General features: G+C 41.5%; 1 protein-coding gene across 10 annotated transcripts in view; it reads right to left on the minus strand.

The window, feature by feature from the left end:
* CACNA1C (calcium voltage-gated channel subunit alpha1 C) overlaps window positions 1–15,727 on the minus strand; it is a 430,938-nt gene that overhangs the window by 111,306 nt on the left and 303,905 nt on the right. For all 10 annotated transcript variants that reach the window (XM_018080309.1, XM_018080308.1, XM_018080306.1 and 7 more), the window contains exon 10: window positions 9,366–9,456. In XM_018080309.1, coding sequence (XP_017935798.1) covers window positions 9,366–9,456 — 91 coding nt within the window. The remainder of the gene's footprint in view (window positions 1–9,365; window positions 9,457–15,727) is intronic.

Genomic DNA, 15,727 nt, shown 5'->3' on the forward strand with positions numbered 1-15,727 from the left:
AAATAATCCCAATAACCTTTTATGAGAAGTCACAGGCAAAGCTAGAAATAGACCTCATACTCTAACCACAACCTTGCTCTGCTTGACACATGTCCTGTAAGGCCTTTGAACTCTTTGGCTGTCTTTCGGTACATTCATCATGATGCACAGAAAGAAATAAATGTGCAAATAAATACAAATAAATACAAAGACACAAGTCAGTGGTGATTTAGGAAGCTGCAAAATCCACTACCAATATCAGAAGAAATGAGAATCTGGGGAGTGACTACGAACAAGATATTTCTGCTGCGTTGAAGCTTTCCTTAAGGTTCCCTCTATGATAGGAAAGTGACTCATTGTTGACAACAGTCAGCAAAGGTCTGACTGTACTGCCTTAAAATTGGATTCACTGTTAGTAGACATGGGACAACGTGATTCTCAAAGCATCTAACACTACTTCCTGTAGCAGTCTTAAAAACGGGCAGTCCCTGCTTGAGGACATCAGTTACTGACAAGTAATCAGTGATGGGTCAGGTTCCTTGTGTGGAAGAGGTTTGAGTGATAGGAACATTTCACCAGCAGATGGTCCAAGATAAAAAAAAAAAAAAAAAAAAAAGAAGCCTTTGCACCGAATACATCATTCCTGCTGTGTCACAGGCAGCTTGTCTAGGCCACCTACTAGGCAGCAGTGTGGTTACAGACAAACACAAGACTCTTGATAGAGAAGAAATAATGCACTGGAGGAACAGAATGCTAAATTGTGCTGCAGAGACAAAGCAAGTTTTAAGAAAGATGCCGAGTGAAGCACCTACAAAGCACATCCTTAAAGCTATCCCACTTCTCACTGAGAACTCTGGCTTGATAAGCACTACCTACAAACTGTAATGGATCAGATTTACAGGCAATAGGAAAGAAGGCTCAGACAAAGACAGGGGAAATGAAGAGATGAAAAAAAAAAATCACAATGAAGGAGAAAGGTGGGCACCGGAAAGGAGGTGGTGAGGATTTTGATAGGAAAAGTTTGGCGGGGGTGGAAAGAGAGAGAGAGAGAAAGAGAGAGAGATGCATTAGCAAACCTGCCTGGTGGAAGGGGAAGGACAGGGAGTGTGAAGTCCTCTGATGACCTCTCTGGTTAATAGTTTCCAAGTGAGGCAGCTCTGTGGCATTTTAAGGAATCATTTATTTAAGCAAAAGAGATGCAGCAGGTGTAGTACTCATCATGCATGTGATAATTATATCTTTGAACATTATGAGCAGCAGCCAACTGCATTCAGTGCTCCCACAGGTTAGCTACAGCCTTCGTTCCCCCCCCCTCCACCTTTCTTTGCTGCTATGGCAGAAGGCTTTATCACATGTGGGTGTGCTGTATATATAGAACAGGACAAGGAAGGAGGATTAGATTTATATTTAGAGGTAGAATCTGAGAGTGAAGTGGAATTTTGGAAACAAACTCTATAATAACTGATTCTGAAAACATTATGCACGAATCTGAAACACGTTTTTCAAATGACTGTTATGATCAAGATGGTTTATCAGAACCATGGACACCAATGTCCTATAAAAAAATACTTTTATGGCATCACTAGTCATATAGCTGTCAAATAGTCTCAATTTGAGGCCTTGGCACAGTGTCTTTGTGACACTCCAAACTGACACTTGTCAGGAGTTTAGGGTGGACAGATTTTCTGCTGAGTTTAAACATGGATCTCTTGCATCCCTAGTATTCTAAGAGTTTTATGTCATTGGGAGAAAGAGAGTGTCTCCATTTGTGTCAAACTATGGAATGTCTTGAGAAACTATTGTTTAAAATCATGATATAGGAGCCTGTATAAAAACCACTTCAGATCACTACTGAGTGTTTTTATCTTAGGAGCCACACAACTCAGATTGTCTTTTAGAAAGAGAAACACAAAAATCAGATCTCTACTCTGTGACAAGCTATCTTTAAAATTCTCTAAAACTCTTCTAACCTCACACAGTTATGTACCACACACAGATAAGGAACTGAAATTTAAAGATTTTTTATCAACATAAACCTCTGGATAATCTGCATAACTCAAATGTAGTGAGATACCCCACATTCTCAGAGATAAGAGTCTTCATTTCCATGTTCGTGGTGGACACCAGAGAAGGCATTTGTGAATGACACTGTTGTATAACAGTGATTAAGGACTATGTAATTGCACACACAACAAACAATTCTGGAAAAATCTTGTAGGTCACCAAGCATGACAAAAAGGCCACATTACAGCTTTTTTTCTGAGTGTGGATGTCACTAAACATGTCCATAAAATTATCTGATATGCTGGTCACAGCTACTTTTATATTATATGATTCTACTTAGAGGCAACTACCTTCATGAGGACACACTAGTAAAAGCTCTCAGAAAAGCAGTAACACAGAAATGGACTTTACTGTGCCTCTGGGCTACACACAACTTTGGGGAACATTCAAAGAGCTTCACTGGGCATATCTTACAGATTTTAGAACTGTGAGAACACAGTCATGGTGTGACATTGATTTTGTTTTGGTGCAATATGGTGCAGTCATGCAGTTACTGGTCAAGCAGCACAACATTTTTCCCTCTCTCCATTCCTGCCGATGACATTTCTTTGCTTCTAGCCAGGATGCTGGCACCCCTGAAGAGAAAATGTCCACCCTAAGGTCCTTTTTTCACATATTACTGGGGTAAAAGCATATAGTGATACAACATATTCAGGAATATAAGCTGCATACATGCAGTCTGCAGCCTAATAAAGTGTTAGGGCTGAGTTCTACCCTCAGCTGAGTTTCTACAATTCACAAAAAAGCAATGGGCCTCCATCCTGCCTCTGTACAACACAATTAACACTGGGGGCCTGTACAGGAACTTGCAATGATCATTTCCACTGGATGAAGAATGTTGACCTGATGGGAGCAGTGCTGGTTTAAAGAGGTGTTCGTTGACCTGCTGGTTTTAAGAGGTGGTTGTTGACCAGCAGAAGTAAGAATCTACAGAACATCCTTAAGAAAATTGGATCTGCCTAGTTTAAAATTGAGCTGCTTTGCTATTCAAAAGGCTTTCTTACAGGCTGTGAAAATAGGCCAGCACTTTGGTATTCAGTAAATAATGTTGTTCTCCCTGTGGCAAGTCACAGGCAAGTCCTAACACAGAGTCCGGAGGAAGAAGATAACTCCTCTTCCACAAGGGCATGCTATTGTCCTTTAGACACATACCTAGAGCTGACTGTGAATATTAAAAGCACCTTGCTCATAATAAATTGGAGAGAGAGCAGTAGCTGAGACTGACACATAAGGATTGATCCCGTGTGTTTTCCCGCTGAAGTCAGCAGTGGTTTCAGAGCTTTTGGCAGACTTTTTTTACCACTGCTCCTGATGTGATGGGGACTTTGGTCCCATCACACCACAAGGAGTCTGTCTTCTCACGAAGAGAAAACCAGCAGCAACTACATCAAACCTGCAAGCAAACTGACTCTTTTGCCTTTACCACTGGCTCCTATGCTGATGATTGCAAGAACTGCACAGGAATTATTTTCCCAGCCAGAAACGCATGAAGAGAAAAATCCCTGACCATTTAGCTGCCAGAGAAAGCTTCCATTCTCATATTTTCGGAACACACGGTTTTCAGTTGGAAAGCCAGTGTAGGTTGCTCATTTTGGTTTATCCTTTTTTATTGTTTGAACTACATTTGATGGAAAAGCAATTGAACTGTCCCCCAAATGTGTGGAAATCCCGGCCAAGGTGAAAATGCCAAGTGGCTTATTGTTTCAATGAAAGCAGATAATTTTAAGCCCTCTTTCCCTTTGAGCTCAAGTGCTTCACTTTTCTATTGAAGCTCTATGGAACATTAGTTTCCACAAAGGTCTTTTTTTTTTAATCTAATACATATGTATAAAAGCAAGCTCTATTGTGGCACTCCAGATCTGTATGGTTGTATTAGAAAATTAACATTCTGCTTGTATTGGAAGATTATATAGGCTGACACCCTGTGCAGAACTGATTACTTCTGATTATGAGCAATAGCCTGTCCTCAGGAATCTAAGTCCTGCACAGTAGTAACCACAGAGGCTCAGGGAAATTACTGGCTATTGGGAAGCCCTGGGTATAATAAGGATATCCTGTAAATAGAAACCCATTGCTCCCAGCTCTGGGTTTATCCCACTGATGCCTGCTGCAGAGGAAACGTGTTTCTTCGTACCCCGAGGCAACAGGTTATTAAAGCTGTGACACATCAGGAATAAGATAAGTTCCACTTCCAAGTGTTGTCCTTGAGGATAAAAGCTGTTGTGTTCCTACCTCAGGGCAAATGTCAGAGCAATACAAAGCAATACCATGACAGGGATAATATACTGTGAAAGTTGTGGGATGCTTTTCAGTGTCCTGTGGAACCTTGCAAAACCATTTTCAGATTCCAATGCCTGATGAAGTTCATACTATACTTCCCCTAGGAAGGGAACTGCTCTGCACCACAGCACTCCTGTTGCCAGCAGAATTACACCAGGAATGAATATGAATGAAGTTGTTTTTTTCTTTTTCATTTTGTTTAAGTTCTGAAAGATTGGATTTACACAACAAGCAAAGAGAGATTAGATGTTAGATTCCTCCTGAAACTCCTTCAGCTGGTTTGAATACTGGCATTGCTCCAGACAGCACAGCTGATGGAGGCAGTTCCTATAGTATGGATACTATAGAAATAAAAGCTTCTTTGAGACAATTTATCAGCAGGAGATAGCTTGTGTTTGAGAGGTACTCTCCTGATCTCACATAGCATATGTCTCTGTGGAGCTGAAAAAGGCTGTCAGGGAAGATCTCCTTTTCCAAAAGGCACGTTTGAGCCTGGCTTCTCAAGCAGATCTTTCTGTCATTCACAGGCACAGTTTTTCAAAGCTCTGTAGATTTTTAAAAGAACAGAAAGAACAGCCAGTAATTCTAAATTCTCTTCAATGAAAAAGTTTTCCCTTCAGTCTCCTGAGCATTTTTATTCCTTTTATCGTGAGTGCATTTGGATGGCAAGCTCAGTCTATAACTGGGGTGGTGGTGCTGGGGTGGTTAAATGCCTTAGGCAGCTTGATGTCACTAAATAAATAAATATATTGCCTTTGACTTGAAATCCCCACCTTGCTTCAGTCACATCTGGCTGCAGTTGGTCCAGTGCAGCCTCTGCCCTCTGGGAAGAAGTGTTTTAATAGCAAAGCAATGGGGACTCAAGGCCACTGGGTGATTTTAGAAAACTGGTAAAGACCAAGACTCACGTGCAATACATGAAACTCAACAATCGAACAAAAACCTTGGTTACATTTCAACTGTAAAAACAGGGGGCAGATGACTGCTCAAAAGTCCTGGCCTAATCTTCAACTAGAGTAAATCAGGATGGCATGAGTATAATTATTAATGCTTACTCAACATCTCTAGTACTTGATGAGGAACTTTTTGGAAAAGCTGAACTGAATTCCCACATGAATTTTCACTATTCTTGAACACTGGGTCAAATTCTGATTCTTAGTCAGGTTCCAATAAAAGAAAACATTCATTCAGATAAATTCTTGCTTAAATTTTATATGTTCCAGCAGGAATCTTGGCCTATGGGGTGTTTAAAAGAGGGGTCAGTGAGAAGAGTACTTAATATCAGGAAAAAACCAGGAAAGCTGGTTTCTCTTTCTGCCTAAGTGTGTGACACAGTAACAAAAGAAACCAGAAAGGATTCCAAACCTCAGTATCAAAGGCAGATCTGAATTTACCCACCACTAAGGAATTTGCAGCTTCACAAAGCTTGAAACAAACATTTTACAAATGCAGGACGTACTGGCAAAATTTGTATCTCACCCCAGAATTTCATATACAATGATATAACCATTCATTTTCATGGATGAAGGAGCCTATCCATCTTCTAGAGATGAAAAGCAATCTGAGCAAGGCCTTGAGGATCCCAACTGTCCTTGGGTAAAGAGTAAAAAAAATCCTTCTCAATAACAGACTTCAATTCTCCTACTATACATCATCCATTTTCAAATGAAGTGAAAAGTGGCAAGGAAACTGTTTATCTCTCTGAATCTTACTTGTCCTGGTCTGGTGAAACGTTAGGCTCTGCTTTAACATTCACAACTTGAGAAGAAGAAATGAAGCTCAGTTTTCCTGTAATTTTCCTATGCCTTCTTCCCTAAAACCTGCTGGACGTAGCCATCCCTGCTCCTAATGCCAAATCTGAGGACTGCCATTCTCCCGTGAGCACGCTGGGCTATTTTAAGCAAACTCCATTCTAAGTCATGATTACGTTTAGAGTTGGGTTTAACTTTGGCTCTCCTGGCCACATTCCAGCTAGGATAATTATGTTCTGCTTGCCAAAATTCCCCATGCAGTTTCAGTGCAGAACAAGCTATCCCTCATACATCTCCCTACACACTTGTGCCTGTTGTTTTTAAACACCTGCCACATTTTACCCTGAGAGTGGCTGAAGTCTAATGCTGTGAAAACAATCCCTGCATTTACAGTTCATAAAGTGCATTAGGATCCTTTGGGATTAAGAACATTGAATGCAAGAACAAATGAATGCAAGCTGTAATATTAAAAAATATATGAAACCTTATAGTAGCTGTTGCCATTGCTTTTGGCACTGCGTCCCCCCTCCATGAGGGACTTTTAACTACCCTGACAGATGCTGGAAAAGCAACACAGCAAAGCACAAACAGTCCAGGAGGTTTCTGGAAAGCATTGATGACAACTTTCTGACACAGGTAGTGGAGTATCCCACAAGGAATGGTGTGCTGCTTGACCTAATACTACCAAACAGGGAAGGTCTTGTTGGAGATGTGAAGGTTGGGGCAGCCCTGGCTGCAGTGACTGTGAGATTGTAGAGTTCAGTATCGGGCAAGGAGGAAGCAGGGCAGCAAGTAAAAGTGTAACCATGGACTTCAGGAGAGCTGACTTTGCCCTCTTTAGGGATCTTCTCAGAAGAATCCCATGGGAAAAGTTCCTCCAGCGAAGAGGTGTTAAGGAGAGTTGGCTGATATTCAAGGATAATTTCCTCCAGGGTCAAGAACAATGCATGCTGATGAGCAAGAAATCAGGCAAAGGGGGCAAGAGATCTCTGTGGATGAACAAGGAACTCCTGTCATTACTGAAGCAGGAAACACAGGAGATGGAAGCAGGGTCAGGCCACTTGGAATGAATATAGAGAAGTTGTCAGAGTAAGTAGAAATGAGACGAGGAAGGCCAAGGACCATCTAAAATTAAATCTGGCAAAGAATGTCAAGGACAAGAAGAAAGGCTTCTTCAAATACATCTATAACAGAAGGAAAACTAAGGATAATGTGGGTCTGTTACTAAATGGAGGGGGGGGTTCTGGTAACAGATGGTGCAAAGAAAGCAGAATTACTGAAAGCCTTTTTTAAATTGGTCTTTACAGACAAAGTCAGCTCTCAGGAATCTCTGACCCAGGAGATCAAGGTAGAGAAATGTCGGAAAGAAGACTTTTCCTTGGCCAAGGAGGACTGGGTCAGAGAACAGCTAGGCAAACCTGACATCCAAAAGTCCATGGGCCCTGATGGAATGCATCCATGAGAGAGCTGATGGACACCATAGCAAGGCTGCTAACGATCATCTTTCAAGATCTTCAAGATATTCAGGAGCTGTCTGGACACAATCCTGTGCCATGTGTTCTGGGATGGCCCTGCTTGAGCAGGAGGTTGGACCAGATGACCCACTGCGGTCCCTTCCAACCTGACCCATTCTGTGATTCTGTGACCCACAGCTGCAGAATAGAGATGGTTCTTCAAACTGAATCCAGCTGGAAGAAGTGATCACACATCCACCTGATTCTTCCTGTAATGCACCAAGAGCACAAGCAACTTGCTGGGGTACCAAAGAAAGGGCTACAACTGCCTCAGTGCTGTGAATAGATCTAGCCTGGTTCCTTCAGAAAAGTGTTCATAATCTAAACTAAAAGACTCAGCAGGTTCACAAAAGCAGGCAGGTGTTTGTAAGCAGCTGGCTGACTCTTCAAGGAAAGCAGATTAAATTTATAACATATCCCAGGTATCACATCTTTTAATGTAGATAAGATCTCCTCCTCTTCAGTTTGTAGAGGAGAGGGCCAAGGGTATGTGTGGGAGATACAATCAAGGTTTACAAGGTTATGAAAGTGATAGATAAGCTGAATGTGGAACAATTGATCACTAAATATCACAATATTAGAAGGAGAGGACATTGACTGAAAGCAGTGATAGATCATCTTAAAACAGACAGGAGAAAGTTCTTGTCTACACAGCAGGTAGTGAATATTTGAAACTTGTTGCCACAGGAGATTGTGAAGGCAGACAGCCTTAGTCAGGTAAATCCATGAACAGGGGCATAGAGGCAAAAAGCAGAAATGTGCCCGCTAATATCTCTAATTCCAATAAGCATGAGTTTGGGAGCAGCAAAAGGAGATTGGAAAGCAGGAAATACCCAGGCTCAAGCGCTTGCCCTCCTGTCAGAACCTGAACACCGGGTCAACTGGTCAACAGCTATGACAAAATAAAGCATTTCTTATTCACTTCTGATGAGCATTTGAGCATCACCAAAGAGATCAAGGTAGGCCCAAGGACAGGACAGAGCCTCAAAATACTCCAGCATGGTCCAAACTATAGCAGAGGTATGCTTAACACCTTTTTTGAGGAACTTAGGAGGGACTAACATATTGCCCCCACAGCATAAAGTCCATTCTTGTTTAGTCATACAAAAGGGAATATAGGACTCCTCTTGCCTATTCTTTCTCTCTGTGTTGGTAAAAAATACACCACATAATACGGTATTTCATAACCACTCTCTCACACATTCTTGAGCATCTTCTCTAACTACAATGGTGCAACTTCAAGGAGGCATTAATCCCTCCTAACTGATATATTTCTTTGTCACTACAGTATTCTGTGCAGCATTTGAAGGGTGTAATGCAGTCTGTCAAATGGGAATTCTCATCAATGTATTTCTATTACAAGGCACTGTAAAGTGTACAAGAATCATTAGAAAAACTGAAACAGACCAGTCATTTCCACTCTTTGGTCTACACATACTGGTTTTGATTATCCATCACCTAAGAGGGATTTTAAAATAAGAACACTGTTAGCCATCAGTTTTTCTTTTAGCTATTATGCAAAACCAGATCTGCTTATCCTGGATATCCTGTGCTTTATTTAAATCTATGTAAACCCAGTAGCTCTTCGCTAATGTCCAGAGTGAGTTTACACTGCAATTAAGATAAGAAACTGGATCAATAGATCTTCTGCAGCATCTCCTTTCACCCACAGTGGGGCTTTCTTCCTCTTAAAAAGCCTGACATTTGCCCTGGTTTTAACCCCTGAGTGCAGCCCAAGCCCTGATGCAGATGTGTGTGTGTGTGTGTGTGTACTCACGCCAGCCTAGCGCCGCAGTTTTCGCCTTCCATATCCGCTCCAGGGACGTTGTCTGTGTTCACGGACTCGGTCTCACTGGTGGGCATGCTCACTGTAAGAGTCAAAGGGAAGAAAAAAGAGAGGGTTGGCCATTAGAACCTGGCACATCTCTTAGTGAGCCACATGAGTGAAGGAACTGGCTTAATGAAAAGACCCTCAGCTGCAGCTCCTGAGGATTAAGCAATTTGCTGAGTAAGTCTTGTGCCTCCCTGTACAGACCAGGCCGGGCAGGTAGACTTCAGGAACATACCCAGGTTGCTCAAATGCTAAAGAAAAGGGAAGAAGCAGCTGCTCTCTTTCTTTCAGAGTCAGTTCCTGGAAATTTTATGAATGAGAACCATTGAAAAGCAGATGACCCCAACAAGAAGCTTCCGTTTGATTCAACAGAACACTTTAAAAAAGAGCCTCTTTACCTGCAGCAGCCCAACCACCTCACTGCCCTCCCCAGTCTTTTGTGCAATGATTGAATACAAATGAAAGGTACCAGGATTGACATGTATGCAGATAAAAAACTTCTGTTAGCCTGATAGCAAATACCCCATCAATAATACTGATGTATTTTGTATACTGTGTATCTGTCACATCAATGTGTTTCAACCTTACAATTATAAACTGGACCTATAGGTATAAGAGAGAAATTAAGTCTGTCTGACCCACTCAGATACTACCAGCAAAGCAGCCAATGAATATGGACTATGGTGGAGATTTCACATTGGCACTCACCATCGAAGAACTGGACAGAACCTCCTAGGCTTTTACAGAAGTATCATGGAACAAACATCAACTGAAAGCAACCTTACGTGTGAACCTATCTCATCGGGATTCAAGAACCTGTCACATTTTCTATCTGTTATCAAATCTCAGCATTTGATTTGTTTCTATAGATCATAAAAAAAAAAAAAAAAAAGGAAAGGAAAACCACTTTACCAGTTGTTCGTGGTTCCTATATGAGCTCTAATAACTCCTTAATAGTTAGGAAAATGGATAGGATTTAATAGGTTTTCTCTTTCCTCCTCCCCTCTTTTCAAATACACAAAACAATTGAAAAAAATTATACTTAAGACTGAGTGATGGTGGTGTTAAAACAGATCTCCCAGAAACCTGGTAGAACTTCAGAACATGACCTGTATTAGCAATTGGATATATATATCAGATGAGACTTGAGAGCATGCACTACTAGCTGGTGGAGAAACTTCCAATAGCCTGTAAGAATATGTAACTCACTACTAAGAACACACCTGCTTGTGGGCTGTCGGTACAAAAGGAGACAATGTAAAAGAAACAGGTTCTGTATTTCAATTGGGCAGATGCTCAGAGGGCCATAGGACCAGGTCATCTTTCAGGGGCTAGAGAGATATCAGAAGGCTCTTCCAAAAGTATTCTGGGTTCTTGCTTTGAAAGCATTATGGCAGAAATGTCCCTCAAAATGAACTATCTTTCCTTCATCCCATCACAAAAATTCATGTACCTAAAACACATATCTGGGAAATCTAAAGTTCTTTTGTTGTGTTCTTAGGACCATATGAAATAATGGACCCTCTAGCACTCTTGACAGAACTATGGAATATTGTACTCTGATGGTGCCTTTTCCTTTATACGAAGACAGATGTTTTAATAATCCTGTTTATTTGGAAAGATAAATTAAGGATAACATGAATTAATATTCTGAGGTATATGAAACAGTCAAGTAAGCTGTAAGAAAAAAACAACATTCATAATTAAAATTTTTGTCCAGACTAAGCCCTGCAGGCAAAAATCCCCAAACACTGATATTTTGCAAGTCATTTTTGAAGATGAGGTAAAGCGCTTTCAAGACATATTTGAGCTTATTTGCAAATGGAAAACAATTTTGAAGACATTAGCAAGAGACTGATTTGCAGAGCAGCTTGTTATCTTGAGTGCATGAAGAGGACATTGCACAAACAATAGAAAAAGCAAGGCACGTACATGCAGAAGAATACAAAGCTGTATTACATGCCAGTCTGCACTGAGCTATACAGACACACATACACACAGATATACACAGTGTGGACACAGAGTGCAGTGCAACATTACCATGGGTTTCTGTAGAGTGACTAAACCAAGCAAACTTTCCTTTCTTCTCATCAGGCAAACCAGCTGGAGTGCTTCCTTTCACAGACAAGATGGTCAGTGTCAAGTACCAGGAACAAGACATCAATAGAGAACATGCAGCCAGTGACAGGCAAAAGAAAAAGACAAGGAACTCAGCTTACACATGATATCCACTTCTGTCTGAAAACTTCATCATGTGAATTAAAAGTACAAAATGTAAAACAAAGGTATACAGAGGTATGAAATATCACTAGCAGATCCTCAGAGGATAACTCTTATTCGATCTATGCTCTTTTTTATGTCTGGCTTCTGAGAACATGAAGTTGATGAATATGAGGTTATGGGTCAGATCCTTTTTTCAGTGATGTCAATGGCAAAACTCTTTGTTTGACCATCTGACCTATTGAAACTGATGAGACCAAGGCAATGGCAGTGTCCCCAGGTTATCCTCTGACCCTTTGGGTCATAATCTGAAATACCCTATAGCTGAATGATGTTCATCGGCTTTCTTCCTAAACTGCTCCAGTATCTGGAGACTCTTCCAAAACTGTCAGAACTGCTAAAGGAAAGTTGTAAGGGTGATCACATTTCTCTGTCTTTCCTCATCTCCAGAGATGATAACATTCATTGAGCACTCAGATGCACACCCCCTTACCAAAACTAGGATACCCCTGGACTACGACTCACGATTTCCATTTGAGTTTACATTTGGCATTTGCCCCCTGATGCCATCCTGTTGCTTGGCTTTTCATGGCACTATTTAATGTTGATCCTTTGCCTATGAAGCACAGAGGTCCTCAGCCCCCACAGATCAGAGGTGCACGCACAGAGACATCCTAGATTGTACTTCACACTTCCCTGATGTTGCTGCTGTGGAAAGTCAAACTCAAGTACAGTGAGAGATGCAGGTGCAGTGGTACATGGGCTGAAGAGATCCCATGGATCAGCATGCAGCCACCAGTTCACAAAGCTCTTAATACACTGCACTGATGGAAAACGTTAAGGACAATAAGTAGTATTAAGATGGTGTGAAGTATTGCAGGAAGATAAAGGTCAGAACAGACAGGAGATTAGGACTACGTTCCCCAATGCAGAATGCTCTCAGCAGCACAATCACTTGCTTTACCTGGCACCTCACAAGACCTTCAATACCAGGGGATAATCAGGTGTGCAGATCCTGTGAGGTTCATTCAGGCCAGTTAACTAAACCTGAAAACAGAAATGCTGCAGAAGACTTGTGTATAAACTGGGGCTGAATATGAGAGGAAGTACCAAATACTGCCCAGATGGCTTTCTTATCTGATTCAGTTCTCAGAGAACCCAGACTTTTTGCCTACACCCTGGCTCCAGTCTAGAAACAAGGCAGGAATTTTTTGCAGTACAAGTAATTAATTACTGGAACCATGTACCAAGAATGCTGGTGGTAAATCCACCACAGGAATGTTTTAATCAAGAAGAGATGTTTCTTCCAAATGGTGGGCTCAAGTCCAGACCAGAGCTGTATTTAGGACCATGGTATACAGACTATGCCATCTCAATGGCCACTTCCTCTCTGTAATTTTGGGAGCTGAGACAAAGGCAAAAAAAGAGACCAAGGCAGATTTCCTGCCAGGTGCACACAAAGTGATTTAGCAATGGAAATCCAGGTGCCTTGCATCCTATGGCATGTGTGTTCAGTGACCTATGCAGTCTCACAGGTGTAATTCCCTGTCAACTTCAAAATATCCGCTGCTTGTAACAAAATAAGAGATCCCCGGGGGTCTTGGCTCTGCTAGATGTAGAGGGACAACACCTCCTCACTTCCTGGCCTTCAAACAGCCCATTAGATCTTCCATCTACTGTATAATTTGCATTGAAGGTGTTTCAGTGTTCAAAATGCAGCATTAGCAAGGCACTGACTAAGGTGTTTGGTCAATCTGCTAAGTACCAGTGTTTTATACAGGGGACTTCCTGACAGTAGAGAACAACTCTGTCCCCACATCTATCCATCCTAAGTGACAGCAGGTTGCTGAAGGGGCGAGAAGGCATTTCCATCAGACAGCTTGTCTTTGCCTGACTGCACCAGGAGCAGCAGTCCAGCTAACAGGGCAATGGGCACAGAATGGGCAGCTCACTTCAACCAGACCAGTACAGCAAATCACTAACAACCACACAGGGACAGGTGCCATAGATTGTATTACATATTTCACAGAATCATGAATGGTTTGGGTTGGAAGGGACCTTTAAAAATCATTTAGTCCACTCCTCATGCCATGGGCAGGGACAAATGTCACTAGCTCAGGTTGTTCAAAGCCCCGTCCAACCTGACCTTGAACACTTGCAACAACGGCGTATTTGTAACTTCTCTGAGCAAGTATTGTACCTGTTCCTGGGGCAAACCCTGGTGGCTTTGCTTACATGAGAATCTCTTTTTTTAGATTTATCATCACATCCATAATGCACTCTGGCTGATGAAATCTCCCATTAGCTACATATTTTCTAGGTAGCATAGCATAGCATAACAACTTTTTTCAATGGAATTGAAACAGCCTCTTAAAGGCATGCAAGTATTATATGGTTTAAACAGTGCAAACCATAAGGACCAGTAGGTTTGACATTCTCTCTACAGCGCCTTCTGAAGTCTTTGCACTTCTTCCATCTTGCCACAGTGTGGCTCATCACTGAACGTAGACTTTTTCTCCTGGATTACCTAATGTCCAGTTTCACATTACCTACATAGCATTCCTGCAGCAGTTAAAGCAACAACAAAGGCTATGTAGCAGCTTCCTTAAAAATAAAGCTGCAAAATGCTTCATGCTATGTTACTTCAAGCTCTGAAACCCAACAGGCAGACCGAAAGCAGGGCAGAGCCTGCAGTCTGTGACTGACTAGACAGACAGATGTGCAAGACCCTTTGAGAGCCTCTGTTCCATGTCACTGGCACCAAGTATTGATACCAGCTCTACCCTTGCACTAACATATGTCCCTCCTCCAATGAAATGCCCCATGGGCATGCAATGAATTATTAGATGGCCGGTTGCCAAAAGACAGCCAACTGCTGAAACAGAAAGCTGGCACAACCAAATACCCTTCTGTGCAGTTCTGAGACAATTTTTCCCTTACACGCTGGGAGAATAATATTTGCTTCCCAGTTCAGAAACATCACTACCACTGTTGCATCTTGCATTTATGAAATGTTTGTCATCTTGGCAGAGGAAGTAATTCTAATATTCAGATTTATTTCCATGGATTATATAATGCTGCCGCACTTATTGCTTTACCTCACTTTAATACTTTGACAATTTATGAACCAGAGAAGATCATGCCTGGGCAAAGGGTGCCCAGTTCCAGAAATACAGACAAAACATAAACCTTTCACAGATTGTAATGGGACATCTTACTACACGTCTCTGCAGGTCTAGGCATTAATTTTAGAACTGGATATATCAGAGGCTATTCACATTGAGTGACTTCACGTCTAATTTCTACTGGTATTGAATTACTTTGCAAAATATGAGTCTAAATAACCCTTTTTGCCCATGGTGGCATTTGAGATAAGAAGGACCTGAAGTCACTTCACCACCATTTCACCTTATTGTGTCACCTTGGCCACATGACCAAGCCTTTCTACATATCTGTTCAGTTTGTCTAACAGGGGGACTGTAATTCTGCACTCACCTTGCAAATCTCTCTGAGATCTGCAGATGAAACACATTACAATAAGTGCTAAGTGCTATAGTTATTACTGATGTTAATGTCTCCCAAGCGGGACTCTGCAGAACCATAAAGCAAATCTAAAGAGCAAAATAGTCCTGCGAATTCTCCAGCTGGGATTTAAGATTTCTTTTCCCATCAAGCCCAACAAGAATAAATTGCAATATCCAAGCTGCTTCCTTTAACAGAACGTGCATGGAGTGAATGACTTTGGTAAAAACCCTGCTTCCCTTGGTGCTTTTCATGCCCATCATTTCACGAATGAGTCTATGGGCAGCTGTCAGAATATCAATTGACTCATATTCTTTTTTGGTGGAGAGATCTCATTTTAATTAATACATGAATATTGCCTAGCTTTCCTCTTCTCACCGCCTGTTTTGGAAATGCTGGACTCATTCATCTTATTAATTTAAATAAGATACAGCTTTCATTCTGCTACATGCATACAGTGTCTTGGGAACAATCAGTGAGTATGCTCCTAATGCAAGCAGCATGCAGAAGGGAAACTGCAGAGGTAAGAGATTAGTTTTCTCTAGATGTCCTGATTTTGTCAGGAA

This window comes from Manacus vitellinus, unplaced genomic scaffold (genome assembly GCF_001715985.3).
Source record: "Manacus vitellinus isolate BGI_N305 unplaced genomic scaffold, ASM171598v3 scaffold_5_pilon, whole genome shotgun sequence".
Classification (NCBI taxonomy): domain Eukaryota; kingdom Metazoa; phylum Chordata; class Aves; order Passeriformes; family Pipridae; genus Manacus; species Manacus vitellinus.